Consider the following 21,277-nt stretch of genomic DNA (forward strand, 5'->3'; position numbering starts at 1 on the left):
GATTAGGGTTTTTTGGTGGTGACAGTGTCTCAGATTTGGCCATGTGTATTTGTTAAAAGCCAAATACAAATACATTAAAAAATCTACATCTCACAAATACACTGTTTTTTAATGTACTTGTCTTTGTATTTTTGAGTGCATTTTTTAGTGTATTTTTATAATAGCCAAACACATTATTTTTTTGAATGTATTTGTCGTGTAGTTGAATTTTTTGGTCTTGTATCTGAATGCATATGTTGAAATCCATTCAAATACACGAAAATTTGAATATATTTGGCTTCATAGTAGTTGGAATGTACACGATGTATTTGAAATACATCAAAAAAACCCACTGAAATACATCAAAAAAACCCACTGAAATACATCAAAAAAAACAATCAGTAAAATACATAAAAAAAAATCACTGAAATACATAAAAAAAAAAAAAAAAAAGACACGGAATACATTATGACAAAAAAAAAATCACTAAAATACATCAAAAAAATATATATTAATATCTAATTTAATAGCTCCACCATTAAAGGCTAAAATCAAGGATTATGTTTTTTTTTTTTTTTACCTTGTTCTCATGTATTTGTTAGCAACAAATACATACGAAAACATACATTATTTTGCCAAAATGTAGCTATAAATGATAATATTTAAAAGAATAGTTACAAATGGTAAGAAGCTACAATAAGGTAGTCATTTGAGTAAGTTTGCCGTATTTATATCCATTCACTTTTGACTTCTTGAAATAAGCTTAAATGAATCTCCTACCCAACTATATTCGATTTGCACGATACTTATTCTTTCTCTGTGTAAAAACTGTCCAACTTACGCCTGAACTTACAATGTGCAGCATGTGCATTTGTAGCTCTCAGTTTCTCCTCTGCAACAACTTTGATTAGTTAAAACTCTCTAAACTTCACATTTTCCAGCTTTTGGGAAAGTTGCCATTGCAACTGTACCCGCTTTAGTCGTTATACCCGTGAGCTCTAAAAGCATCTATCATATGAAATGGCTCCCCATGGCAATATCAACTATTTTTAGCATCTCTTGAACATCAAAAACAGAAGCAAAATCAAGAAAAAAAGTACATTCTTTGTGGCAACTAGCTTATAAAGGACACCCATTAACTTTACATAGAGAATTAGTTCTGAACACACAATTACTGAAGTCTATAAACATACTTACAGGGGAATATATTGATACCTTACTATTGTGCTTAGTGCTTACTACATTCATTGACTTACTTACGTTAGTTTATATACATACGAAAGCAAATATATATATAATTATAGTTCCCCTTGTACCTCATATAATGGCCTGGTGAATGGACCTCAAATGGTTATAGCAATCATCACTGCTGCTGAAGAATACCAAACAAACCCAGCAAACATGTTTTCCACACCTACACTCAATATGGTTGCAACCATCCACCTTCTCTATCGTGAACCCGCAAACAGGACATTTCTTCACATTCTCTTTCCCCTTTGACCATTCGTTTAGAGAGAAATCAGGGTCATCCTTGAACTCCTTGTACTTCTCACACGAGATGTAAGGGTGGTACTCGAGGTGGCAACTCCTACACGTCTCCACATAACACGCACCACAAGCAAAGGCTGTACCAACTTCTCCTGATTCGGCAACATGATAAACTGATGGGCAGTCGGGTGAGGGGCAAAACCGGTAACGACCCCCGCTTGCTGCTACAAACGCCCCCAAAGAAGCCCTGAAAAGTTCCTCCAACTTCTCACTTGACAACAAAGACCTCAAATCAGAAACCAGAATATGGGCCCCACAACCTTTATGCATGCAGCACAGTGGGAAACCTTCCCGGCTTCTGATTGCAGACTCGCACTGCTCCAGCAAGCACGATCGACAGAAGAAGTGATTACAACCTTCTAGTCTATAAGCATCTTCCAGTTCACACAAGCAAATAGGGCAGTCAGCCTCATCATCCATCCTCCGATCACTTGTTTGAGCAATTTCAGAAATTATCTCCTCGACTTTTTGCTTCATCTCTTTAGTACCTTTGATAGAGATGCAATGACGCTTGGTGCTCAGAGAGAATTCTGCATCGGGCACCTTTAGTTTGAGACCACTAAGATCTGGTCCAAACTTTTGAACAACTCTTTTCATCAGGTCAAGAGGCAAAAGTGCTCCACGAAGATGCACTTCGAGTTGCTTGCTTTCATGTAGTGCCAGAAGGGAGTTGACAAACCTCCGCTCAGCCATATCGATTTTGTCTGAGGAACCAAAGATTCTCACAGAAAGGCTATGTTTGTCAAAAAGAATATAGGCTCCTGTCTCCTGCTGAATCATCTTCATGATATTAGTTCCTTCTCTAGAAAATAGAAGTTGAATAACAGTTGGAGAAATTCCCACATGATCTACAATCTTGCCTTTCATCAATTGTTCCAATGGCCTTCTCAATTCTGCCACAATCTTTGTAGCAATGGCAGATATTTTAACCCTATAAGAACCATTCTCATTTCTTTCCAGATTGCACTCCACACCTGCAAAACAATCCCAAAGTCTTCTCAGCAGCCAAGTACCACCTAATCAACTTGCCTCTGAAAATTTTGTTTTGTTGAAGTTTATTAAAAAATTGTTTTCCCAAACCCCTTTCTCATTATATCCTATAGTTTTCTGCATCTCCAGAATGGAACAGGACAGAAAAGGGGAGAGGCTAATCCGTAGCATGCAGGAATACTTTTTCCAATTACCATTTAGAATTTGACCAGACAAGTGAAATTTGTGTTGAAAGGATAATTTCCACGTACAAGGCAAGTAATCATCAGATTAACATCGAATCAGGGAGCCAATAATAAGGGTTTATGATGGGGCTCAGGTACTTTTCTTTTATCAGAAGCCAACTGTTTAACTCGAACAGCATGATTTTAGACAATTTCTGACATTATGGGACAAATAGTTTCAACTTGTAGCATTTATTTAATTTCTCCTTTACTTTCAAATGGAGAATTTGTCCAAGTCCAATTTCATTCTGTTCTAGGAAATAAGGAAACGAGAAAGTGACAGCAGTAATTTGGATCAGTGGAGGTAATGAGGTACACTAACTCTGTCCCCTAGAAAGTGACAGCAGTAATTTGGATCAGTGGAGGTAATGAGGTACACTAACTCTGTCCCCTAAATTAGATAACATTTAAGCCACTGCTCAATAGTTTAGTTCCCACTTTGCCATGCCTTTTTTAAGAAGAAATTCAGCAAAGATGATCATTATACAACAACAACATCCCAGTGAAATCCCACATCGTAGGGTCTGGGGAGGGTAGAGTGTACGCAGACCTGACTCCTACCAAGGTAGGACGGCTGTTTCCGAATTTTCAAAAAATAAAATCAGAAAGAAGAAATACAATTTGGAGCAGTACAAGATACCTTCTCTTCGCTGGAGGCGTGCGAGTAAAGAATCCAGCTGGTTCTTGATAACACGGTAAACTGGTGCGGGACAGGAAACGGAGCTTTGAAAAAGTTGCTGACATCTTATCTTCTGCCAGGGAAGACATCCAGACAAAACTTTGCCATCAACATGCTCCAAAGCCTGAGCTGCTTCAAGATGAAGACTTCCATCAAACATGATAGCCGCTCGCATGTAAGTGTCCTTTGGTTCGGGTTGGAAGACCTGAACACGAATAGACTGGACAAAAGGCGTTTTTTTAGGCATGAAGGGGGACATTTCTCTCCTAAGTGCTTCTTCACAAGCAGCCACGGGAGGATTTTCCACAGCATTTCCTCTCACCAAGAAGAAATCCAGAATTTTCCTTTCTGTTGCTGCACTCAAAACCTCAAATATCTCTGGCTCAGAAAGATCGGTATTAAGTCCTGAAATTACTACGCTGTCAAAGAACTTATTGCTTGGCTTTGAACGGATAAAGAATCCACCTATCACCACACCAGAGAAATCATTTACCATAAAAGCAACATCATTTGGCTCACATTTTACAATACCTACACCGTTACTGCATCTACGAGGCCAATTTACTCTAGCTCTGAGGACAGAGGAGAACTGCTTTTGATCATTAGAAAATACACTCCTTGAAGGAACAACTTTTAGAAAGCCACCACTACATTCTACCTGATTCAACAACGTAGCTTGTTTAGCAGCATCAGGGGAAAGATATGTCACCCTGCCCCATCTATTCTCCTCATGGTCGTGGCCCATACCTGAGGACTTTTGCACTGCACAAATATCACCTGATGTGTTTCTCTCCAAAAACATCAGCAGTTCCTTATCGTCAACTGCTTTTGTATTTGAATGAAATATGTCAACAGCCAAGAATCTCTTCTTAAGCTCCAAATGTTTAACAATTGCACCAGCTCCAAAAAGGGCAACTGAGGCCGATGCAGCCGATCCCCCACTGAATAGGCATTTCTCCAAGCATTCATTCTGCAACAACTTGCCTTCATGCTCGAGTGCATCAGTCACTTGGCCCGAAACACTCTCCATGTCACTGGATGAAGCATATAACAAAACCTCATTCTTATCAACATTAACTTGAATGCCAATCCTTTCATCCATACATTTAGTTCTAATGCGTGAAACAAGGTTATTGACACAACTGTTAGATTTTCCACAGAATCTTTTCAACGACATAGTACCAAAACCTGTCAAAACCTTCTTTTCCAGCTTTTGGGCATCCATCTCCAGAAAATTAAACAACGGGGAAGGACTAAGAGTAGAAAGAGAACTAAACTCAAATGCAGTAACGCAGACCAGATACTCATTAGCTGCAGCAAGGATTTCACCAAAAACTACCCAGGTCGGTCGTCGATCAAAATTTAACAGCGAACAGGATGGATGTAGTTGGATGTACCTCCCACTGAGTGGAACCTTATAACCTAGTTGGTCATATCCAGAATACATAGCAACATTCTCTGCCAGTGAAGAAAGTATTATACTTTTTAAAGATTCATCATACTTGGTATGCATCTGCGGATCCCAACACCAGTAGCTTGCAATAATGATATTAAGTTCAGTCTGGAGGCAAGCTTCGAGCTCTTGCACAGTCTCCTGACATCTTCTCATGGATTTGGCATTGATGCTATTATCCCAACACCAAGCATTCTTCCTTCCCTTAGGCACAGCCTCCCATTCCCTGTAAACAGAAAGTAAAGTGAAGAGATCACCATTTGGATGGCAAAATTGCACCTTCAAGCAATCAGATTTTAGCTTGTCTCCTTCAGAACCAACCCGACAAAAAATGCAGCTGGAATTAGCCATAACAGCAGCAAGAACAACACCTTCTCTACCCAAACGTTGATCAAAACAACTGAGGATCAATTTGCCTAACCGAGGTTCAATACCCAACTTGATGATTTTGTGTCCGTCTGTAGTTAATTCATAAGCATCATCTTTCTGCCTTACAGCTCCTAACTGAACAAGATTTCTGGTGGCCATCTCAATAGCTTTAGGGCTAGGTGCGTCAACAAAATCAAAATCTTGCACATTCTTGATGCCCAGAGCAAGAATCCTCAGCACTGCAACACCAAGATGAACCTTGCGAATTTCAGGTTCCTGATGACGAGCCATACCTTCAAAATCACTTTCTGAGTACAGTCTATAACATGTTCCTGGCTCAGTTCTCCCAGCACGGCCAGCCCGTTGCTTAGCTGAGCTCTGACTGACATTGCGTATCTTGAGAATACTCATGCAAGTGCCAGGTTCAAACCTGCTTTCTTTGACCATACCAGAATCAACAACATATTTAACCCCTGGAATTGTCAATGATGTCTCAGCAACATTTGTAGTGAATATTACCTTTCTCTTGCTCGGATAGCTGAGAAAAACTCTATGCTGTTCTTCATAGGATAGTTTGCCATGTAAAGGTAAAACAACAGCTGACGGTGCTTGAAACTTCTCACAAGCCCACTCAACTTCAATCTGAGAAGTCAAGAAAGCTAGAATTGTTCCCTCTCCCTCTGTTTCATGGATTTCAATCACCATCTTGACAACATCATAGACATAGGAGGAGATAGGGCCAACACCAAAACATCCAGTGGATTCACAGGGAACATACTTAATATCAACAGGAAAAGTTCTACCAGCCACATGGAACGTTCCGCAGCCAAAGAAGTAATCCGCAAGCTGGTCAGCATCAGCTGTGGCAGACATAATAACAAGCCTCAGATCAAGCCTCCGAAGGAGCAGATTCTTTATCAATGCTAAAAGTAGATCAGTGTTTAGGCTTCTTTCATGTGCCTCATCAATAATGATACATGAAATCTTGGACAAAGTCTTATCGACCATATAGTGCTGCAGAAGGCAATTATCCGTCATAAATACTACCTTAGAATCAAACTTCTGACTAGACGAATATGACGGATAGCAGATGGTTGAGCTATTTTCATAACACCCTTCACTTTCCTGTTCAACCCTTTGTGCCAAAGAATTGGCAGCAAGTTTCCGGGGCTGAGTGCAAACTATAGACCCATTACCAGTTACCCCACAATCAGCAAGGAATTGAACCAATTGAGTACTTTTTCCTGACCCAGTCTCGCCAATTAAGACAGTCACCTAAAATATACAACCATCCAGGTTATAAAAGCAAACATATAAGAAAAACAAAGAATCAAGCTCAAACAACTTAACACGGATGACTGGCAATAACTAATAGCATTACACAAGTACACTAGGAGCAATTGAAAGGTCTCCGGAAATGGAGAATTCAACAATCTCAAATATCCCTTTTTGCGAAGTCCAATATGAAGTAAGTATTCCTGCTCCTGCTATTCAGCACGGTAACCACGAGAAGGATTTAAGTTATATGCATATTCACCAGGGCAATAATGGATCTAAGTGACATATACCGACGTTGTAGAAATCTCTATACACCACCAGTGATTTTAAACTACAAGTAAGTTATCATTTTTTAAGAGGTTACCAATTAATGCTTATGAGGAAATTTACATGTAATCACCAACAAGTGACCTGATTGTCTAAATCATTTTTACGCAAAGTGTAGAAACTTAACTCTAAACGAGATTAAGAAGATGATAGATTAGGCACCTATTGATAATATATTTACCAAAGTATTTGCTGCCGAAAAGCGAAAATCGGCAAGCCATCATCAAGCCTACTCACTCCCTCATCATCAAGCAATGAATTTTATTCCAATCAAAATCAATGCCAATCTTAATCACACTTAAAACCCTCCTCGTCCTCAAAACCCTCCCTTTCCTCCGAATGTTGAATAATACATTCAATTCCTCTTTTAAACTCCTCTATCCTCTTCGTCATCAAATTCCTTTCCTTTTCAAGACCCTCCATTTTCTTCAAAATCTCATTACACACCCTCAAATTATTTCTATTCTTGAGTAATTTCGCCAATTCAGTAATTTTATCACTCACCAATTCCACTTTCTGCTCCAACAATTCACCTTCTACTAACAACCCCTTTCCAAAAATACCATTTTTACCCTACCCTTCAGTTCATCCTCATCAGAAGGATTTAAGATATATCCATTGAAAGTGTAAAGATCATGCTATACAATCAGTCAAGTTTAAACTACAAGTTAGTTACCATTTTACGAGGTTACATCTTAATGCTTATAAAGACATTTACATGTAATAAGTGACCAGATTGTGTAAATAATTTCAACAGTCAGCGCACATAACTTAAACCCTGACGATAATAAGAAAACATGAATAGATTAGGCACCTGTTCATAATGTATTTGTCTAAGTATCTGCTCCCGGAAAGCAAAAATCGGCAAGCAATCATCAAGCCTATGATACTCCCTCATCATCAAACAATGAATTTTATTCCAATCGAACTCTCTCCCAATCTTTATCACACTTAAACTCTCATTATCCTCCTCAAAACCCTTTTCCTCCAATTCTTGAATAATACATTCAATTCCTCTTTTAAACTCATCAAATCCCTTTCTCTCTCAAGACCCTCCCTTTTCTTTAAAATTTCATTACACTCCCTGAAATTATTCCTATTCTTGAGTAATTTGGACAATTCAGTAATCTCATCACTCACCAATTCCAATTTCTTCTTCCACTTTTTAAACAAGTCACCCGTTACTAACAACCCCTTTCAATTCCTTGCAAAAATACCATTTTACCCTACCCTTCAGTTCTTCCTCATCAGATGGTACCTCAAAATTGGTAACTTTTACAATAGTTGAGGGCATTTTAGTAAACTTACAAGTTACAATACAGTATGATGCAGTCAAACAAAACAATAAAATTGTTATTAAAATATAGTCTATCCAAATATTGTATCTACAATACAATATAAATACAGTACATTATGAAACGATGTGTGACAATGACTCAACCAAAGTGTAAACTCTAATCATACTATTCTAAAAGTGGGAACATCCAAAGTGCAAAGTCGAATTACCAAAATGTCCATCAAATATTGACCGACCATTTTACCCTTTAGTTAACTCTTATTTCTACCATATTTTTGTACCTAAAAGTAAATCTACCTTCCAATAAGATGAGGTTATAAATGAATGAGGTAAATAATAAACATTGACGTGGTGTTTCAGCCTAGCATTTAATGCAATCAATGTATTCAACGTCATGGAAGTGCTTCAACCTTCCAATATATGTTGCAAAAATATGGAGAATTTGAGTAGTCACTTTGAATAATTTAGTATAGACAAAATTCATTTGATCAAGTTAACACAAAATTATATTCTTCTATTAAATGCTATTATTATTTGTATATACATAATATAGAATGATAAATTCATTATATTTAGGTCACATATGAATTATTATATGTTTGCAGCTAATAACAAAATGTAATTCATTATACATTTTACCTATCTAACAAAATTTAGTTGTTCAATTTTGCACTCAATGTAAAAATATAAATATACATTCAACAAAAACAATAAAAAGGAAGTAAAAAATAGTAAAAATTGGAAGAAGATAAATGTGGAAGACATTATCACCATTAATGTGAAATGAATTATTATATGTTTGCAGCTAATAACATAATGTAATTCATTATACATTTTACCTATCTAACAAAATTTAGTTGTTCAATTTTGCACTCAATGTAAAAATATAAATATACATTCAACAAAAACAATAAAAAGGAAGTAAAAAATAGTAAAAATTGGAAGAAGATAAATGTGGAAACATTATCACCATAAATGTGAAACGGTTTTGGGACTATTTGTTTGCTTTATTAAATAAAGATTTGGTGATTGGATTATAAGAAACTCAATTGTCTCAATGTATTTAGTGCTCCAACTTTTCCTATTCCTTTCATGCTTACTTCTTAAATTACATTATTATAGGAGGACTGATGGCAGATTCAAGTCGGAACACCGTGGTCGTGCTTTAGTGCAGAAGATGCTTTTTCTACTTTCAGTTAAGCTTCTACTCTAACTTAGATAGTTGAGTGGTGCATCTTTTTTTGGTTTTTTATTGTTATAGTTGATTGGTGATTTTTATTGTTGTCATTCTTACTAATTACCGTGTAAGCTTCAAACTGATGAAGACAATGAAGTAATTTTATGATGACAAGGGAAGATCTTTCTATGATTTTCTTCCTTGTTTTCTCCCTTTTACAATTGTCGTATTATATTCCGTATGATTACATTTACACTATTTAAGTAAAGTTCTGTTAAATTCACATATATGAACAAAATCAAAGAGAAGGCACTTATATATGCGTGCAATTTTGATTTATATACATCAATTTAAATCTAACGATTACAATCACTATGAAGTATCTATTACAATATCTCAATTAACTACTATTACTTTGCCGGCGTGCTTCATAAAATTGATGATGATCTACAAGCAATCCTAAAGAGGACATATTTAACCGAATTTTGGTACGATAATTCTACAAAATACTACTTCCATTACTTCTTGATATGTATGCGGTTGTAAAAATGAGGAGGCCACAACTTCTTAAGCACAAACACAACTTTACGATTTGAAGCATTTGAAATCATAGCTGATGTTGCTTATATTCACATATAAACTATGTCTTGTTGTAATATATAAAAAACAACGAAAATAACAAGCTGAATATTCGATATATTAGACGAATTACATAAGAAAAAGTCATACCACTTCAGTTAAATGCATACAATTACAAACTTCAAATTGTGACTGAAGTGGAAAATAATACTCCCTCCAGATCAAGAAAAGAGTCCACTTAGCCATTTGCACACCCCTTAAGAAAATACTAACTCCTAGATAAAAATAGGTAATTTGACTAAACTACCCTAATGAAATAGACATTGCGATTTGATCATACAACACTTAATAGGGGCAAATATGAAAAATCAATGTTAATTCTTTCTTGATTTACTAAGTAGACTCTTTTTTTGATCAAAAAAAAAAAGGCTAAGTGGACTTTTTTTTTTATCCGGACGGAGTAGTGCTAAGGAAAAGTTTCTTTCTTCCCTAAAAATGGAGGATGTCCTTTTAACTTCATTCCATCTCAATTTCCGATAAGATTGTGCTTTGTAATAACAATAATTATTGATTCCATAGACTCACTTTTTCAGTAGCTTGGCTTGCATTTTTCTTTCAAATTTTGTGCTACTCGTCATAAGATATAAATACTTATTAGCATGGAATACACATGCAACGCACGTGTCCTAGACTAGTGAGATTAAACGCATGAATAGATTAGGCACCTGTTGATAATGTATTTGCCTAAGTATCTACTGCCGGTAAGCAAATATCGGCAACCCATCGTCAAGCCTACGACATTCCCTCATTATCAAACAATGAACTCTCTCCCAATCTTAAATCACCCTTAAATCTTCATCGTAACCGTCCTTTTTGATTAAGCACCGGGTGTCCGAGGCTCTTTGAGCCCCGACTAATCCCGGGGGTGCACACGCCCTCGGCAAGGAGTTTCCCGCAAGTGCACCACGGGTAATTCAGGGTTTAACCCAGTCCGATGGCCCTCAGAAATTGTTTGCACCCAGTGGGTTTCAAACTTGAGACCTTGAAAGGGAGCACCCCAAGGCTCAAGCCAATTACCACCAGGCCAACCCCTGGGGGTTATCGTAACCGTCCTTCTCCTACAATTCTTTAATAATACATTTAATTCCTCTTTAAACTCATCTATCCTCTTCTTTATCAATTCCCTTTCTTTTTCAAGTCCCTCCCTTTTCTTCAAAATATCATTACACACTCTCAAATTATTCTTACCCTTCAATAACTTCGATAATTCACTAATTTCATAACTAACCAACTCCAATTTCTTCTCCCATTTCTCTAACAACTCACATTTCACCAACAACCCCTTCAATTCCTCTAAAAATACAATCTTTACCCTAGACTTCAACTAATCCCCAACGGATGGAACCCCAACGTTGGTAACATTTACAACAATTTAGGGCATTTTAGTAAACTTACAAGTTAAAATACAGTACGATACATTCAAACCAAACAACAAATTTGTTATTAAATATAGTCTATCCAAACATTGTATCTACAAAAAGTAGTACAATACAATACAGTACATCATGAAATGATGGGTAACAATGATCCAAACAGAGTGTAAATTCTAATGAGATTAAAAACATGAATAGATTAGGCACCCGTTGATAATGTATTTGCCTTAGTATCTGCTCCCGATAAGCGAAAATCGGCAACCCATAGTCAAGCCTACGACACTCCCTCATCATTAAACAATGAATTCTCTCCAAATCTTAATCGCTCTTAAACCCTCATCATAACCGTCATTCTCCTCCAATTCTTTAATAATACATTCAATTCTTCTTTTAAACTCATCAACCCTCATCTTTATCAAATCCCTTTCTTTTTCAAGTCCCTTCCTTTTCTTCAAAATATCATTACACACCCTCAAATTATTCCTACCCTTAAGTAACTTCGACAATTCACTAATTTCATCACTCACCAACTCCAATTTCTTCTCCCACTTTCCTAACAACTCACCCTTCACCAACAACCCCTTCAATTCCTCTAAAAATACAATCTTTAGCCTAAACTTCAACTCAACCTCATCAGATGGAAGCTCAAAGTTGGTAACGTTTACCACAGTTTAGGGCATTTTAGTAAGCTTACAAGTTACAATACAGTACAATACAGTCAAACCAAACAATAAAATTGTTACAATACAGTACACTAATGAGTAAACACTAATGAGATTAAAAGCATGAATAGATTAGGCACCTGGTGATAATGTATTTGCCTAAGTATCTGCTCCCGATAAGCGAAAATCGGCAACCCATCGTCAAGCCTACGACACTCCCTCGTCATCAAACAATAAACTCTCTCCCAATCAAACTCTCTCCCAATCTTAATCACTCTTAAATCTTCCTTGTAACCGTCCTTCTCCTCCAATTCTTTAATAATACATTCAATTCCTCTTTTAAACTCATCAACCCTCTTCTTTATCAAATCCCTTTCTTTTTCAAGTCCCTCCCTTTTCTTCAAAACCTCACTACACACCCTCAAATTATTCCTCCCCTTTAACACTTTCGACAATTCACTAATTTCGACGTTCACCAACTCCAATTTCTTCTCCCATTTTTCCAAAACATCACCTTTTCCCAACAAACCCTTCAATTTCTCTAAAAATACATTCTTTACCCTAAACTTTAACTCAACTTCATCAGATGGAACCTCAACATTCCTTTTAACCCATGGAACAAACGAACAATCACCCGAAACCTTCATTCTCCATAATTCAACAATAACTTCAAGTGTTTCACTCCATTGATCATAATATAAAGTACCCAAAATAAACCCTTTAGTAAAAACAAACCAATTCCGAGGGCAAAACGGTAATTTCTCGATTAAACAACTTAATTCGTAACGGTTTATTCTTCGATTACTTGAATTAAGTGAATTATGAAGCTGTATTACGAAATTTGGGGGTTTTTTGTGTAAATTTGTTGGCGGCTCGAATTTCGAGGAGTTATAAACTGGACGGTAAGTTTGCCGGTGAGAATATATCACCGGCGCCGGAAAACGGCGGTTGTAGGAGGAAGAATCAGGTGTATGCATGTGTACTGTAAGAAGGTTATACTGTAAAACCCTAGAGAGAAGAAGAAAAAAATTACATAGAGAAGTTTGTGATTAGCGAAAAGAAGTTTACTACTTCTCCGTTCCAATTTACATGACAGAGTGTTTCCTTTTCAGTTAAGTTTAAAAAAGAATAACACGTTTTTCACATTTAGTAGGTGTTTGGCTACAAAATTCAATATTTTTTATTTTATTTGAAATTTTTTGAAGTTGGAGTTGAAGATGGAATTGTATTTGGTTATAATTTTTGTAAAAGAATATTTGGTTATTTGAATGTATTAAAAGTGAAAATAAGGTTTTAGGTGTTTTTAAAATTTTCATGGTTAAACGTTGATTTTCAAATAAAGCAAAATAATTTTTCGAGAAAAAATGAAAATTCCTACAGCCAAATGGGTCCTAATTGTCTTACTTTCTTATTTTGTCTGTCCTAAGAAAAAAGTGTTTCTATTTATCAAGTTGATCATTCAGACATGCTACATGGCAAGTTTATAACCACAATATTCAAAAGACATTTTAGTATATTATACATATTTTAATTTAAAAGCACAAAATTTAAAAGTCTCTTTTTATTTTTTAAATTATTTGTCTAATCAAACTAAGACACATAAATTGAAATTGAGGGAGTAGATTCTATTTGTCCATTTAGCAATCAAGATTTTTTTTTTTTCTTATAATAATAATACTACTTCTATCATTAAATAACTACATAAAGATAAGAGTCCAATTTAGATATCCAAAGTAGATTTAACAAGGTTTGTTCAAGGGCCTGTTTGGAGGACAAGTGAGAATTTGAATTGAGTGTCATCATATAATTTTGCCTGTTCAGGTGACAGTGACTTGGTTACTTGGTAATTACACGCTCTCCCAATCATGTGGTAACTTTTTAATTTCTTCCCTTTTTATTTTTATTAAAGAGTTTTTACTGTAGAACAAAACCCTAGAGAGAAGAAAGGGGTTTAACTGTTATTAACAATGATGAAAAGTTGTGACAGTGTACAGTCGGTGAAAGAAGCTTCTAGGTGTAATATAGTTTAGGAGCAGTTTGGAAGCAAATTTTTTTTTTTTTTTCTCTTTTTTCAAAAATAGTTATATCAATTTATGTGGCACACTTTCTTTTCAGTCTGTACCAAAAGAATATCTTCTTTCTATATTTACTAACAATTTAACTTTATGAGATGATTTACAACTACAAATATCTAAAGCTTGCTTTGGACCACAAATTTCAAATATTTTCATTTTTTCTTAACCTTCATGCCAAGTCAAATGATGCCTCATAAATTGGACGGAGGGAGTAGTTTTGTCGAGTTCATGGTAAAAATATAGTGGTGGATGTAGCATGATAGGTGGAGGTTCAATTTGAACCCCAAACGTTCAATGGGGAGCATACATTTATATGTAAAAGCTTATTAAAATTGCAATAAATAATAGACATGAACCCTTAACTTTTAGAATGGGACAACTATGTATATATACATCTTAAAGAAAAATATTTACGAAACGTGAAGATAGTTTTATATTTACAAAATATAACATTACAAACTATATACAAAACATGCTTTAAAAAAAAATTAAAAATTATTTTTTATATATTTTTTTCGCTCAAAATTTTATATATGAAAGTTGTATGAAATGTATATCTCTCTCTCAAGGCTTAAAAAGTTCGCTCAAAATTTAGTGTATGAAAACGGTATGAAAAATGTATGAAATTGTGTGTATGAAAACAATATTAAATTTATATCTCGCTCAAGTCTTAAAATTTCGCTCACATTTTTGTGTATAAAGTTCATGTTAGATTTCTGTAAAAATTAATACAACTACAACAATATTGTATACAACTTTGATACAACATTCAAAACTTAAAATAATCGCTCAAATTTTTGTGTATGAAATATGTATATCTTATTCAAAGCTTAAAAAGTTCGCTCAAATTTTATATATGAAGTGTGTATATCTCAATTAAGGCTTAAACATTACACTCAAAATTTTATGCATGAGAATGGTATGAAATATGTATATCTCGCTCGAGACTTAGAATTTCATTCACATTTTTCGTATATAATGTTCATATTAGGTTTCTGGAAAATTAATACAACTACAACAACATTGTAACAACTTTCATACAATATTCAAGGCTTAAAGTTTTCGCTCACAATTTTGTGTATGAAAATTATATTAAAAATTTTGCTCATACATACACATTTCATACATTTTTCATACAGCTTTCATACACAAAAATTTGAGGTAATTTTTTAAGCATTTGACAAAAAAAAAATTAAAAAAAATTATTTTAAATATATATATATATATATATATATAAATTATTTTTTAATTAAATAAACTTTTTAAATATTTTTTAAAAATATATATATATTTTTTGGAAAAAAAATAAAAAAACGAAAAATATATAAAAATCCATCATGTTTCGTAATATATCGTTATGTTTTGTAAATAAAGAAAATTATCGTCACGTTTCGTAAATATTTCTCCTTAACATGTGTGTGTGTGTGTGTATATATATATATATATATATATATATGTAGTTTTCCCTTTTAGAATACAACAGGTTCTAACTAAGAATCTTAAAAGGTTAAGCCTATAGGGGTCGTTTGGCAGCTGGTTAGGATTATGCGTGTATTAATAGTGTAGGTATTAGCATTGCAGGTATTAGTTATGCATGTATTAGTAATGCAGGTATTAGTTATGCAGGTATGCAGGGTTTAGTTTTATATTAAAAGTTAATAAATAGTCCCTCTGTTTCAATTTATGTGAACCCTTTATTATTTGGGGAGTCTACGAGGTGAGTTTTTGACTACGTTTTCCTTACATTTTTTCTAAATTATTGTAATAATAAATTACCATAACTTATGGTACTTTTAATGTAGTTTTTAAATATATAGATTTTATTTTTACAAAGTTGAAAAATCTATGTCAAAATTTAAGGTCGAAGTTATAAAGTTTGACCCTCGTATTCCGAAAAAGTTCACATAAATTGAAACAGAAGGAATATTATATACTTTTAAAATTAAAATATTTTTTTACGAATTATTAAAATATTACAGTAAAATATATTTTAAAAAATTGCTTAGAAAAGGAAAGTATTCAAGTGGAAAGTGATGAGGGTAATATTGTCATTTCAACTTTTTATTCATGTATTAGTTATTTCATCTTCTACCCCGCCTAAAATAATACATAGATTCCCTCATAACTTATATATGTATTAGTTATGTGGGTTCCTAAATTGCAAACCAAGCATCGTACTAATTTTATACATGAATAACTTACTTCCTAACTAGCTACCAAACATCGTATAAGCATGCAAAAATTAATACATGAATAAGGTGTCTCTTTACTAGCTACCAAATGTGGTGTAAGTTAATGCAAAAATTAATACATGAATATATAACTTGCTTCTTATCCAACTACCAAACCACCCCATAGAGTTTAAATCTTGAATTCGCCTTTGGTAAAAAACACACCCGAATTATGTTTTTTCATGAGTCTTCTATCTGAACTATCAGGTGTGCGAGTCAACTATCATCAACTATTTATCAAAACATACCCCAAATATTAATTTTTCTCTTTTCCTACCTGAATAGTTGAGGTACAAAAAGGGAATAGTTGAAGTGTGCTTTGACAAATAGTTGGTGATAATTCAAGTAGGAAATTAGTTCATGTGTGTTTTTTACCATTATCTATTTCTTTCCCCTTAAAAAACTTCAATTTTCGTTCGACTGAAATGCATGGTCAATCATAACTTTAACTTATACTTGCTGGGTCCTCCCCTCACATTTTGCTTCATTTCACTGACCTCCCCTCACGTTTACAATATTACGGCTACCTCCCTTATTTTAACTTTTTATGCAACAACTCTTTTATTCTATTTATTATTAATGAAAAACTAACATATGTGGACTGATTTGTCCTCCCTAAGATCATGTTTTTTGATTAATTATTATTTTATCAATTCTCCTTTAAAAGGTTATTTCCTAGGAATTGTTATCATGGGATGTTCACCTATACGTTCCCAATGTTTGAGCTTTTTGTTTCTTCATGTTTTAACTTTTTAGAGAAAGTATCTTGACAACCACTCTGTGATTGATTAAAAAATATAGAAAAATTCTTAAACTAAATTTTATATATTAAAAATATACTTGATAAATTTTTGATAAAAAGACCTCTTTAAATGATGAGGCAGTATAGAGGTCTTTACCTCTTAAACCCAATTCGTCAAATCCAATCCATTATAGTACTACTTAATTCCTAGAAGCAAAAACACGAGGAGCACTTGACATAATTACTTACAAAAAAAAAAAATTATAAGTAAATTACCTTTATTTGTTGAAGACATACTCAGTAAAAAATAATTATTTTTTTTTGCAGAAAATATAATAAGGACACTGAGAAGACTGAAGAACAAGTGGCATATTTTATTTTCTGTTTATTAGGAAATGAGATATTAATAAAATAATAATTAATCCAAAGAGCATGATTTTAGGGGGGGGGGGGGGGGGGGGGGCAAATCAGTCCATCAATGTTATTTTTCATTAGGAATAAATAGAATAAAAGAGTTGTTACAAAAAAAGTTAAAATAAGGGAGGTAGCTGTAATATTACAAACGTGAGGGGAGGTCAGTGAAACAAGGCAAAACGTGAAGGGAGGTCTCTGAAATTTTCACTTTATCTTATGTCTTTTAAATATTATAAATTATCAATTATTAGGAATTAGTAGTACATTTTATATAGTCTCTAAGCTAGCATTTGGCTATAGATTTTATTTCAGATTTTCAAAATTTATCTTAAAATATTTGTTTGATCATGAAATTTCAAATTTTTTCCAAGTAAAATGCATGTCCAAATGCAACTTCAAGTTTCAAAAATGACAATTTAAAAAACTCGAATTTTCAAGTTTCAACTTCAAAATCTATGGCTAAATGGGAGCTAAATATGTAAATTTTATCCTAAAAAATTTAAACGAATTCGCGGTCAAAATAACAAAGTTTAACTCTCAAAATTCGAACAATACCACATAAATTGAGACCAAAGGTGTTGTTTTCAACAATTTCAGGAAAAAAATTCTTCATGTTTCAACCAAATCTATACTCAAACGCCTACTTAAATTCTGTCAAACCCCCTTAACTTTATAAGATGTCGTTTGGTTGGAGGAATTAAGTGGGTTACCTCCATATAATATATGGGATTAAATCTATCTTGCATTTGGTTAAAGGTTATCTAAAACCATGAATAAGATTTTATATCACAATCATGGGATTATCTATCCCATACAAAATATGGAATAAATTAAGATAATCCTGATTATAATTTTGGTTATAATCCTAAGATTATAAACCCGGTTATAATTTCGGATTTTAAACCAAACAACCCCTAATAGTTGAGAAGTAATACCCCATCCAACTTTTGAACGAGTCAACCAACCCCTTGGACAATATTTTCCAGTGAGGTATAGCTCAATTTCAATACAAGTAACACGTAAATTGCTAGTCTTTTCTTTTGGTCAATACTCAAATACTAACGTGTTACTTTGATTTGACACTACACTCAACACGAAGATAATAAGCACCAGGTTAAAGTAAATTGTGTAGGATAATACACAAGTAGCGGCCCAATTATAATGATTTGCATTAACAACATTTAGGGACACCTATTAACTAATGAACGTTCTCGTTTTCAATTTTTCAAAATACTTCAATTGATACATGCAAGAAATAGGCTAATTCAAAAGCCTTTTGTTTAATGTTTTGTGGAATCAAATTCTCATCAGTGAGAATCAAGGGAATGGACCCCTGCCTCAGATATCCAGAACTCGAATGTTCTGGAAAAAAAGAGCACAAAAGTTTCTTGTATAGCAGTCGATGTGCCATGACTCATGTTCTATATAACATAATGTATTTCTTTCCTTTAAGACAAAATATAGGACAATTTTAGATTCTTCAAGATAGGACATACAGGACAGAATGGATCATCTAAGGACCTTATTGTCTGGATGGAGAGAAATTTTCATGCAGTTTTTACTTTTTTTGACTTCCCAAATATAATATTTGGAAGTTGGTAAAGACCCGCCCCTTGTTTCAGTCAGAATAAATTCGCAAGACCCCGAGACATTAGATGTTGCCAAGAGTGATGAACTATTAAGGATCACATCACGTGCAAAGCATTGAAGGGTCCGAATCCATTCGATTGAACAAATTAGTGCAGGGAGAAGCAATAAGATAACAGTAAATTAACATTTACACTAAAAGAGGAAAGTAGAAAAATGTAAATATGAAAGTCATCTTCATCTAACATAAGACACAAATGATAAGCTGAATAAAATAGCTTACTACTTATTACAACAAAAAATTATAATCACGTAGCAAAAATCTGCACATTTCAAGAAATCCCATTACGCTCTCATCATTTAGACCTTTTACCTTTTTTGGGTGAGAGTTATTTTTTCAATTAATTTTAGAGTTTGAGTTAATGGTCTCACTCAAAGTGAAGGGGGTATTATTAACCAATCATTAGATTATGTTATAATTGATTTTATTGTATTGATACTTTTTATATGGTCAATATATAGAACTAAACTCAAAAGAGAAAAGAAAAATACATATTGCACCTCTAAAATTGTCTTGAAAAACCTCTTACATACGTAGTAGCTTTCCTTACCCATGGTCTTGTTCGAATTGAGTCTAATAAATCCTTTAAAAATACATAATCAATTTTAATTTATGGCGGCTGATATTTCACACATTTTGCTACATTAGATATCACGTCAGAGTTATGTCAAATGTCACATGGTGAAATGTAAATGTGATTACCTGGGATCTTTTAGCATGAGCAGAATCCTTGACAATGGCAAAAATCTCGAGTGTATGTTATTCTTAAAATTCGCGTATTTTGCTTATGGTCGAACCGACCATAAGCTTCTTTTCTGGTGTAGGTTTCTGTAGACTTGTAACAAAGTCCTCATGTGAGCTTATATAAGCCAGCAAACAGTAAAATGTGAAATTGACAGATGGTTGACCCAAAATTATGTTTGATATTATCTTGCTATTGTGTTAATTATCCGCCTCCGATACGTTACATGCATGCATATAACATATCATGCTTGGTAGGGGTGTATATGGACCGGGTTGGTTCGGATTTTTTAAACACCAAACCAAACCAATTGCGTCGGGTTTTAAAATTTATACACCAAACCAAACCAATAAAATTCGAGTTTTTCAACCTCGGGTTTTCTCGGGTTGTTCGGTTTTCTCGGATTTTTTTCGGAATAGTTTTGATACAAAACATATAACTTTTACTTCAAATATTTCTTTAGCCCTACGTACTAAGATACAATTATATAATTAAGGTGTTTCTTAAGAAAATAACACAAAATGTGAGAAGAGTGATGATATTGTATTAAAATATTCAACAAAAGCTAATATAATCGGTTAAAATAAATATCGCTAATTAACAAGTCATAAAAGAAAATGAGCATAATCTGAAAATACTAAGTCATGCTCAAATAAGTATTAATTATATGACAAAGAAAAAAAATTAAGTTATGTATTTTTACTCTCTAAATCAATTATGCAAAACTAAAGAATAGATATCCAACATTATTGTCATTTCTAGTGGTAAATTGAATTTCTTTTGTTAGGATTAGTGTTAAGTTGGTTTTTGTTTGGACTATATTTGAGTTACTAACATCCATAGGATATAAAACTTATTGACATTCAAAATTCTAAGTTCAAGCTTGAATAATATGATAATAGATAAAAACTTACGAAAAAATTTAAGAAATATTTATAAATTACTTTACAGATAAATATTTTTATGTATAAAATATTTTAAAAATTGAATACATGTAATGTCGGGTTGGTTTGGTTTGGTTTGACTTTTTTTAGCTAAAACCAAACTAAACCAATTATGATCGGGTTTTTTTCCCAATACCAAACCAAGTCAAACCAAATCACTAGTCGGGTTTTTTTCTCGGTTTGACTCGATTTACCGGTGGTGCGGTTTTTTGGGTTTACTTTGTATTGCTTGGTTTTACTCGATGATGTAGTATAAAAATTCTCGAATCCGCACTTTTTGAGTTGCAATCTTGAATTGTTCTGTGAACTCTAGATTAATTTTATGATTTCGAATCAAGTGTGGAAGTTCCATTGCCAGAAAATAGATCTCATTGTTTTTATGAACATCCCATTACCGGAAAGGAAGCTTGACAAGAGGTATTTTCGTTTTTCTTAAATTTTAACTATGTTTTTCTGATAAGCTGAAACAATGTCTTAGACTTTGTT

General features: G+C 33.7%; 1 protein-coding gene across 1 annotated transcript; it reads right to left on the minus strand.

The window, feature by feature from the left end:
- Nucleotides 1-1,063: 1,063 nt before the first annotated feature.
- LOC132613750 (ATP-dependent RNA helicase DEAH11, chloroplastic-like) lies at nt 1,064-13,094 on the minus strand. Its single transcript, XM_060327956.1, has 3 exons — nt 12,136-13,094; nt 3,382-6,517; nt 1,064-2,501 (listed from the first exon to the last, which is right to left on the minus strand). Exons 1-3 carry the CDS (start codon nt 12,970-12,972, stop codon nt 1,297-1,299), a joined length of 5,178 nt encoding a protein of 1,725 aa, XP_060183939.1. The 5' UTR covers nt 12,973-13,094; the 3' UTR covers nt 1,064-1,296.
- Nucleotides 13,095-21,277: the final 8,183 nt, after the last annotated feature.

The sequence above is a fragment of the Lycium barbarum genome, chromosome 10 (assembly GCF_019175385.1).
Source record: "Lycium barbarum isolate Lr01 chromosome 10, ASM1917538v2, whole genome shotgun sequence".
Classification (NCBI taxonomy): domain Eukaryota; kingdom Viridiplantae; phylum Streptophyta; class Magnoliopsida; order Solanales; family Solanaceae; genus Lycium; species Lycium barbarum.